This window comes from Pseudoliparis swirei, chromosome 5 (assembly GCF_029220125.1).
Source record: "Pseudoliparis swirei isolate HS2019 ecotype Mariana Trench chromosome 5, NWPU_hadal_v1, whole genome shotgun sequence".
Taxonomy (NCBI): domain Eukaryota; kingdom Metazoa; phylum Chordata; class Actinopteri; order Perciformes; family Liparidae; genus Pseudoliparis; species Pseudoliparis swirei.
In genome coordinates, this window is record NC_079392.1 from 1,742,425 (window position 1) to 1,752,934 (window position 10,510).

Below are 10,510 nucleotides of genomic sequence, written 5' to 3' on the forward strand. Positions count from 1 at the left end.
GTCTCTTGAAGTCTGTTGGGTGCTTAGAAGCTTTTCTTGTGTTCGGTGCTTAGAAGCTGTTCTTCTGTTCGGTGCTTAGAAGCTTTTCTTCTGTTGGGTGCTTAGAAGCTTTTCTTGTGTTCGGTGCTTAGAAGCTGTTCTTCTGTTCGGTGCTTAGAAGCTTTTCTTCTGTTGGGTGCTTAGAAGCTTTTCTTCTGTTGGGTGCTTAGAAGCTTTTCTTCTATTGGGTGCTTAGAAGCTTTTCTTCTGTTCGGTGCTCAGAAGCTTTTCTTCTGTTGGGTGCTTAGAAGCTTTTCTTCTATTGGGTGCTTAGAAGCTTTTCTTCGATTGGGTGCTTTAGGGGGGGGGGGGGGGGGAGCACATGGCCGTGATTTGTGGACGAAGATTTCAAGTTTAGCAGGCCCCCCCAGACCTGCATGCCCCCCCAGACCTGCAGGCCCCCCCAGACCTGCATGCCCCCCCAGACCTGCATGCCCCCCAGACCTGCATGCCCCCCAGACCTGCATGCCCCCCCAGACCTGCAGGCCCCCCCAGACCTGCATGCCCCCCCAGACCTGCATGCCCCCCCAGACCTGCATGCCCCCAGACCTGCATGCCCCTCCAGACCTTCAGGCCCCCCAGACCTGCATGCCCCCCCGACCTGCCGGCCCCCAGACCTGCATGCCCCAGACCTGCCCCCAGACCTGCATGCCCCCAGACCTGCATGCCCCCCAGACCTGCAGGCCCCCCAGACCTTCAGGCCCCCCAGACCTGCATGCCCCCCCAGACCTGCAGGCCCCCAGACCTGCATGCCCCCAGACCTTCAGGCCCCCAGAAATGCATGCCCCCGAGACCTGCAGGCCCCCAGACCTGCATGCCCCCAGACCTGCAGGCCCCCAGACCTGCATGCCCCCCAGACCTTCAGGCCCCCCAGACCTGCATGCCCCCCAGACCTTCAGGCCCCCAGACCTGCATGCCCCCAGACCTTCAGGCCCCCAGACCTGCAGGCCCCCAGACCTTCAGGCCCCCAGACCTGCATGCCCCCCAGACCTGCAGTTCCCCAGACCTTCAGGCCCCAGACCTGCATGCCTCCAGACCTTCAGGCCCCCAGACCTGCATGCCCCCAGACCTGCAGGCCCCCAGACCTTCAGGCCCCCCAGACCCGCATGCCCCCAGACCTGCAGGCCCCAGACCTTCAGGCCCCCAGACCTGCATGCCCCCAGACCTGCATGCCCCCAGACCTGCAGTTCCCCAGACCTTCAGGCCCCCAGACCTGCATGCCCCCCCAGACCTGCAGTTCCCCCAGACCTTCAGGCCCCCCAGACCTGCATGCCCCTCCAGACCTGCATGCCCCCCCAGACCTGCAGTTCCCCCAGACCTTCAGGCCCCCCAGACCTGCATGCCCCCCAGACCTGCATGCCCCTCCAGACCTGCAGTTCCCCCAGACCTTCAGGCCCCCCAGACCTGCATGCCCCCCAGACCTGCATGCCCCTCCAGACCTTCAGACCCCCCAGACCTGCATGCCCCCCAGACCTTCAGGCCCCCCAGACCTGCATGCCCCCCAGACCTGCAGGCCCCCCAGACCTTCAGGCCCCCCCAGACCCTCAGGCCCCCAGACCTGCATGCCCCCCAGACCTGCATGCCCCCCAGACCTGCAGGCCCCCCAGACCTTCACGCCCCCCCAGACCTTCAGGCCCCCCAGACCTGCATGCCCCCCAGACCTGCATGCCCCCCAGACCTTCAGGCCCCCCCAGACCTTCAGGCCCCCCAGACCTGCAGGCCTGAACTCTGTTGTCTCATTTTAGCCTACATGTGAATGACATTTCTTTTTAAACATCACAGTGACAATGAGGCGCGTGTTGTTCTTTGAATCCTTACCGTACAAATGAAATAACATTATTCATTTTTTTAAGAGGATCTCTAAACACGGCCGAGCTTCGTGAACTTTTCTTCTTCTTCTCTCTTTTCCTCGACAATGAGAAACACATTTCCTCTTGGCGCCTCGACCATGAAGACATGAGCGTGTCTCTGAGGGCGAAGGACCACAGACCAGAGAACAATGATGTTCTCCCACGATTGACTCAGACCTCAAATGCCACGCCGCTGCTGGTCATCGGGTTTATCTCCCCAACTCTGGTTTTTAAAACTCTTTTCACAAAGTGAACGGTGCGTCTAGAGATCATAATACAAGCTTCACATCGACACACTGGACGTTCTATAAAAGCCTCCTCCCCCTCCTCCCTCCCTCCTCCTCCTCCTCCTCCTCTCACCTTGTGACTGGGAGAACTCATTTCGGCTGCGACCTCCCTCGACCTCTGCGGCCGCCAGGATGACGATGCAGAGCAGCCAGGTGCTGCGTAGTGTTTCCATGGTTACTCCAGGTAGCGTTGCTATGGCAGCAGGGTTCAGTGCGGTGGTCCCCGGGCCTCCGTCCCCACATGTCTCCGGCCCCCCGGAGGCCTAGCAGTGGGACCGCTCGGGGCTCCGCTGGGCCATGGCGGCGGGACGACGGCGGCTTCACACAGACATGGCGGCCCCCCTGCGGTGATGGGCCCTGGTCCTGGTCCTGGACGAGTCTCCAGCAGCCCCAGACAGATGTCGTGAGGGGTTCTGCAGCAAGTGGCAGGTTTAGAGTCCTCTGCAGCGCTCTGGAGGAGAAGTTATTCAGAGGGGGGGGAGAAAAGATTTAGCCTCAAAAACAGGGAGGAACAAGGGATGCATAGTGAAACACAGAGAGAGAGAGAGAGAGAGAGAGCATGAGATCCCATTGACCCATGTAGTTCGGCCCCCGGTTCATATTCGGCGGCCTGCAGCTCATCAATCTTGGCTTCTTGTCGTTCACTCTGATGACCAGAGGCAACATATATATGTCTATATATATGTCTAAATATATATATATATTGACATATATTTATAGATATATGTATATCTATATATATGTCAATATATATATATATGTCTAAATATATATATATAGACATATATTTATACATATATGTATATCTATATATATGTCAATATATATATATATGTCTATATATATATATATATATATGTCTAAATATATATATATATTGACATATATTTATACATATATGTATATCTATATATATGTCAATATATATATATATATATGTCTATATATGTCTATATATATATTAGTGCTGTGAAAAATAACGCGTTAACTCAGTTAATTAAATTACAGGTTTAACTAGTTTTGGTTTTTTTACGCATTTAACGCATGCGCAGAATGAGCTTCCAGTCCGTCTGTTGTTGGTCGTCTCTCCAGCAGCATGTCATTCTGTCTCTAGTGTCGCGTTAACACGACTCCGATCTCCGTCTCGCGCGCTGCAGAGCTCGGATGCCGGCGTGTGCGCGCACATTGGGACGAAAAAAAGTCACTCTTCTCGGAGCTCTTGCCTGTCTTGAGAGCCCTGTAAATGTATATATGTGATTAATCATGATTAATCCACAGAAACCTGTGATTAACCTGATTAAAAATTGAAATCGTTTCACAGCCCTAATATATATATATGTGTCTATATATATATTGACATATATATATATGTCTATATATATATATATCTATATAGACATATTGACATATATACACATATATATGTCGATATAGATATATAGATATATTGACACATATATTCCCCCCCCCTTGGGGTTTAGCCCCCCCTTTCTTTGGATCCTACCAGCGCCCCTGGTTATAACGCGTCAATAAACAAACCCTCAGAGACTTTGTTCCTCTTTAGAGTCACCAGGATACAAAGAGAGCAGATTGAACTTTATTCCAGAACAATCCGCTGCTCAGCTTGAGGCCTCAGAGCGCCTCCTCCTCCTCATCGTATAGCAGCAGCCGGAGGGGTAACCACACTCAGTGTGATGTGACTACACACAACACACACACACACAACAACACACACAACACACACAACACATGCAACACACAACAACACACACACACAACACACACAACAACAACACACGCAACACACACACACAACAACAACACACACAACACACACACACACAACAACACACACAAGGTGTGATGTGTTGTTGCTGCAGCACTTTAATGAACTCAAGTCTTTTCCTGTGGAGGCCAGATGAGCTAATCTGGGTTAGATGTTAAACTATTAATCAAAACAGGATCGGGAGACAGGAAAGGAGACGAGGAGGAACCTAAACTACAGGCTTCCTCTAGGAGGCACACGGACCAATAAGGGATGAGTCTGGGAGGGGGAGGAGTTATAAGTATCTCTCTATTAGTCATTCCATTGCAGGAGCTAGTCGGACAACAGAGGACATGAGACAGGACGCGTCCCATGAGGAGACACTGAAGAGGTGTACATGTCCAGAGACACGGTCCTCCTCTTCTTCATCTCTTCTTCATCTGCGAAACAGAAAGTTGATCCACATGCGTGACATCACTGCAGCCTCATCTGGAGGGACGGTTCAGCCAGACGGCAGATTAAAGATCTGGGGTTCTTTGTTCATTTTCCACACGACTAAATGTTGTCGTCCAGAGCCGCAGTACCCATTACCACCACCAGGGGCAGCCACATGGGGACCAGTGAGCAGGGTTCATCCACATGACCAATGAACAGGGTTCATCCTCATGACCAATGAACAGGTTCATCCACATGACCAATGAACAGGGTTCATCCTCATGACCAATGAACAGGGTTCATCCACATGACCAATGAACAGGTTCATCCACATGACCAATGAACAGGTTCATCCTCATGACCAATGAACAGGTTCATCCTCATGACCAGTGAACAGGGTTCATCCACATGACCAATGAACAGGTTCATCCTCATGACCAATGAACAGGGTTCATCCACATGACCAATGAACAGGTTCATCCACATGACCAATGAACAGGTTCATCCTCATGACCAATGAACAGGTTCATCCACATGACCAATGAACAGGGTTCATCCACATGACCAATGAACAGGTTCATCCTCATGACCAATGAACAGGTTCATCCTCATGACCAATGAACAGGTTCATCCACATGACCAATGAACAGGTTCATCCTCATGACCAATGAACAGGTTCATCCTCATGACCAATGAACAGGTTCATCCACATGACCAATGAACAGGTTCATCCTCATGACCAATGAACAGGGTTCATCCTCATGACCAATGAACAGGTTCATCCACATGACCAATGAACAGGTTCATCCTCATGACCAATGAACAGGGTTCATCCTCATGACCAATGAACAGGTTCATCTACAGGACCAATGAACAGGTTCATCCTCAGGACCAATGAACAGGTTCATCCACATGACCAATGAACAGGTTCATCCTCATGACCAATGAACAGGTTCATCCTCATGACCAATGAACAGGTTCATCCACATGACCAATGAACAGGTTCATCCTCATGACCAGTGAACAGGTTCATCAACATGACCAATGAACAGGGTTCATCCACATGACCAATGAACAGGTTCATCCACATGACCAATGAACAGGTTCATCCACATGACCAATGAACAGGTTCATCCTCATGACCAATGAACAGGGTTCATCCACATGACCAATGAACAGGTTCATCCACATGACCAATGAACAGGGTTCATCCACATGACCAATGAACAGGTTCATCCTCATGACCAATGAACAGGTTCATCCACGTGACCAATGAACAGATTCATCCACATGACCAATGAACAGGTTCATCCTCATGACCAATGAACAGGTTCATCTACAGGACCAATGAACAGGTTCATCTACAGGACCAATGAACAGGTTCATCCTCAGGACCAATGAACAGGTTCATCCACATGACCAATGAACAGGTTCATCCTCATGACCAATGAACAGGTTCATCCTCATGACCAATGAACAGGTTCATCCACATGACCAATGAACAGGTTCATCAACATGACCAATGAACAGGGTTCATCCACATGACCAATGAACAGGTTCATCCACATGACCAATGAACAGGTTCATCCTCATGACCAATGAACAGGTTCATCCTCATGACCAATGACACAGGTTCATCCTCAGGACCAATGAACAGGTTCATCCACATGACCAATGAACAGGTTCATCCACATGACCAATAAACAGGTTCATCCTCATGACCAATAAACAGGGTTCATCCACATGACCAATGAACAGGTTCATCCTCAGGACCAATGAACAGGTTCATCCACATGACCAATGAACAGGTTCATCCTCATGACCAATGAACAGGTTCATCCACGTGACCAATGAACAGATTCATCCACATGACCAATGAACAGGTTCATCCTCAGGACCAATGAACAGGTTCATCCACATGACCAATGAACAGGGTTCATCCACATGACCAATGAACAGGTTCATCCTCATGACCAATGAACAGGTTCATCCACGTGACCAATGAACAGGTTCATCCACATGACCAATGAACAGGTACATCTACAGGACCAATGAACAGGTTCATCCTCAGGACCAATGAACAGGTTCATCCTCATGACCAATGAACAGGTTCATCTACAGGACCAATGAACAGGTTCATCCTCAGGACCAATGAACAGGGTTCATCCATATGACCAATGAACAGGTTCATCCACATGAGACAATAGTTTGATTAAAAGAATAAATATTGATATCAATGTTTATTCTTTTAATGAAACTGTGTAAATGAACATAATGAATATAACATCATTTCCAGGACTCTTCCCAGGTTTTCCATGAGCGTAGGAGCCTGGAACACAGATCCAGGATCAGTGGTCAGGACTCGTATATTCTGGTGCTCTTCTCTTCTCTTGGAGTTTCCTGGCTCTGGTTTGAATGTGTCAGCAAAAAAAAAAAAAAGCCCCAACCCCTTACTACCCTGCAGTAAAGTCTGCCCACCCAGCTCCCCCCCCCCCCCCCATGCCGTCTGAGGAGAGCGAGACGCCACACGGGCCCAGATGGCTGGCGGCTAACCAACTGCAGCCAAAGGTAATCGGAAGCAGATGGGGAAACCTTTTGGTTGGGGGAGACAAGTTGCCTCCTCAAAAAAAGAAAAGGGAGGAAAAAGAAACGAGCGCGAAGCCCGAGGGGGAATGAAAAGAGAGAGAGAGAGAGCGGAGGTGAAGCTTCTCTCTCTCTTTCTGGTGAGAGTGAACACGCCGAGCTGGAGAGGAGAGACGAGTCTTAAATCACCTCAGCCCGCCGAGGAAGAGGTAGAGCAGGAGGGAGGAGGAGGAGGAACTCTGAGGGGTCTTTGCTGCAGCTTCCCCTCATACGTGGAACAACTGAAGTCTCTCAAGTCAAAACCTCCCCTCCATTTTTTGTATTACTTCTTCTTCTGCTCGATTCAATGTGCGGGTTATTAAACTCGTGGCGTGGATTTATACGACTACCGCTAAACTCTCCTTTTTGATTATTTTAAAGAAGAGAACCCCCCCCCCCTCCCCCCATATTGTCCCTTCGAGGCGACCACGTCGTCCGGCGTCCGTGGAATGAAGGAAGAACGATGTTCGGCTTCGACGAAGCGAGAGAGAGAGAGAGAGAGAGAGAGAGAGAGAGAGAGAGAGAGAGGGGTCTGAGCCGCACGACTTCCAGTGCAAACACAACGTTTTTGCAAAAGAGAAAAGAAGGGAGGGGAGAAGAAAGAGGTGGTTGTTAACGAGAGAGAGAGAGAGAGAGAGAGGGGGGGGGGGTAATTAGGTGGGATTTTTTTTAAGGGTGGGCTCAATTTGCATCAGTAATCAAGCCGGTGGATCCAATTCTAAATCTCCCGACAGATGCACAGCGAGTTTCTCTCTTCTGAGCCGTCCTTGTCTCCAACTGTTGCCGGGCAGAACGGAGAGAGCTATCCCCAAAAGCAGCCCACTAATCAAAGCCATGTGACCGGCTCAAAGTGAAGTCTGTGTGGAGCGAACAGATGCTAAGTGTCCCTCAGCTTATAGCGTCGACTCTAGCACCCCCCCCCCCTATTCACACACACACACACACACAGTGTTTCCACTTTGATCTGGGAGTAGCTCATGAATCAGCTTTAAGTTCAGTTTATTATTCCATTAAACGGGCGGCTTCTCCTCTTGAGGCCGAGCGAGAGGTCGTCGGGGTCAAACGAGACGAGAGGTCACAAGCCACAGTTCTCTGGACACACACACTCAGGTCTTCCAATAACAGGTAAGAGCAATAACAACACAGAAGAACTGGACCAGGTTTTCTAGACTAAACTCTGCTTCTTTCGGTCCGAGTTCAGAAAGACAGAAAAAGAGAGGAAGAAAAAAGAAGGGAGAAAAAAAAAAGGAAAAGGGGGGACTGGCATTCCTTTCTCAATTTCCCCCAAATAAACAGTGTGCAGATGAAAAGTGGGAACATAAACAGGCCGAAGAAGAACCTCGGATGGGCTCCCCGAACTCTGGAAATGAGCCTCTAGAGTCTGAAACAGTGAGAGAGAGAGAGAGAGAGAGCTGACTCCACACAAAGTGGAGCCGGCGGCCCACATGGAGAGAGAGGTTTTCTGTTCTCGACTCTCATCGTCTGGATTTCATGCACTTTTTTTTTTAATCTTCTTTTTTGACTCCCAAAAAAGCCCAAAAAGTTTATAAAAATTTAATGTAAAAAAAGCAGCAAATCATTTGAGAAAGTGAACCGTGAACGGAGGGAATCCACTCGTCTTAAATCGATGTGGAAAACTAAACGTTTCAGCTTTTATCTTCTTTATCTCGTCGAACGGGGATGGATGCGTCATCGGGACGCGTCCGTCCCACATGGGGTCACCATGGTTACTGACTTTATGAAAGGGATGGCAGCCACACCTGGTCTGGTCTTACCTTACATAAAGAGGATAACTGTAACACAGATGTTCACAGAGGTTACATTCGGGGGGGAAACACACGTTTAGTTTAAGGATCGGGGGGAAACTTTAGTGAGCATAAAACCCTAAACCAGTATCCCATAATACGTCACAGTTACAGTATCTGGGATAATAATGAATGAAGCAACTCAGATGACCAACAGACAGCTGATCAGACTAATTACTGCTGTTCACTGAGTTCATCCAGCCCAGTGACGTCATCATGTTACATCAGACCACACAAAGTGAGCGTGGACTTTTTTGTTTTAAGGTATAATTCATCAATCACTGTGAAACCTGTCATGCGTTATGGATTACAGGCCAGAGCTTTAATGCATCATTAGTACAGTTGTTTTCCATTGGGAAGCTCCATGCACGCGCGCGCGCACACACACACACACACACACACACACACACACACACACACACACACACACACACACACACGGCTTCACTACCTGGACTCCACAATGAAAACGTTTTTAAACTACAGATGGTCCTCCTGCAGCAGCGTTCACGGGCATAACGTGACCGTCTGGACGCGTCGGCAGCCCGCCGCCAGTGTTTCCTCAGGCTCGTGCATGAGAGGCGCGCCGCGCACGGCCGGGCTCGCGCTCTTACCTTCCCCCGGTGTCCCGGTGCAGACGCGTCCGCGGTGAGTCGTGAGTCCCGCAGCGGAGAGGAGGCGGTGCGGCGGCGGACTGAAGAGACTCCTTCCACCTCCAGGACCAGCGCGACGTCTAGCAACTCCGACGGGGATTATCGGACTTCCGGTTTCACAACTGGCAAAATAAAAGTCGTATTTTTTTTTCTTTTTGGGGGGGGTGGTAAAATATAGAGCCCATAACTGGGAGTCCATAAACTCTCAGTCAGGCTCTTTATTTGACCCCCCCCAAAAAACCTTGAAGATATACTTTTATTTTGCTAGATATAAACCGGAAGTTAAATAATCACAGATCCCAAATCGAGATCCCAAATGAAGTGATATTAAAAACCAACCTGACCATAAACTCTCAGTTAGGCTCTTTATTTGACCCCCCAAAAAAGAAAAAGATACGACTTTTATTTTGCCCGTTGTGATTATTTGACTTCCGGTTTACAACTGGCAAAATAAATGTTGTATCTTCAAGGTTTTTTGGGGAGGGGGAATAAAGAGGTCAGGTTGTTTTTAATATCACTAGATTTGGGATCTCGATTAACTCAAACTTCGATTGTTTAACTTCCGGTTTATAACTAGCAAAATAAAAGTCCTATATATTCAAGTTTTTTTGGGGGTGTCAAAATAAATAAAAAAGCTAACTAAGAGTTTATGGTAACGTTGTTTTTAATATCACTTGATTCGGATCTCTATGTATGTTTTCATTTTAGAGAAGAGACGTCGTTATGACAAATGAGTCATCGTTTTGACCCCTTTTGACCCTTTAGGTCTGACTGAGATGGCAGAAATGTATCAGTGACACCCCGCTGCTTTTATTTTGAAGGGGCACTTTTTCCTGTCCGGTTTTCTCTCGCCTGTCGCCGTCGGACTTGATTCAGAGAGCTCTGCTGATTGGCTGCCTGGTCTACGGCCCCAAGGAAGCAGCTGCAGGGGGGGGGGGGTCTTGAGTTTGTGGGGTATTGGGGTTAGGATTGGGGGGGGGGGGGGTTCTCACCGCATCTCTGCCGTTGACACTGTGGTGGTAGTCCAGGTGTATGCGTGTGTGTCTGTGTGTGA

At 49.1% G+C, this 10,510-nt stretch overlaps 1 protein-coding gene across 1 annotated transcript in view; it reads right to left on the bottom strand.

Annotated features, from left to right (window-relative positions):
• adamts10 (ADAM metallopeptidase with thrombospondin type 1 motif, 10) overlaps positions 1–9,503 on the bottom strand; it is a 48,365-nt gene extending 38,862 nt beyond the window's left edge. Inside the window, exons 1-2 of the mRNA XM_056414940.1 lie at positions 9,418–9,503; positions 2,250–2,627 (exon numbers count right to left, since the gene is read on the bottom strand). Coding sequence (XP_056270915.1) covers positions 2,250–2,349 — 100 coding nt within the window. The 5' untranslated portion in view covers positions 2,350–2,627; positions 9,418–9,503. The remainder of the gene's footprint in view (positions 1–2,249; positions 2,628–9,417) is intronic.
• Between the last annotated feature and the right edge of the window lie 1,007 nt (positions 9,504–10,510).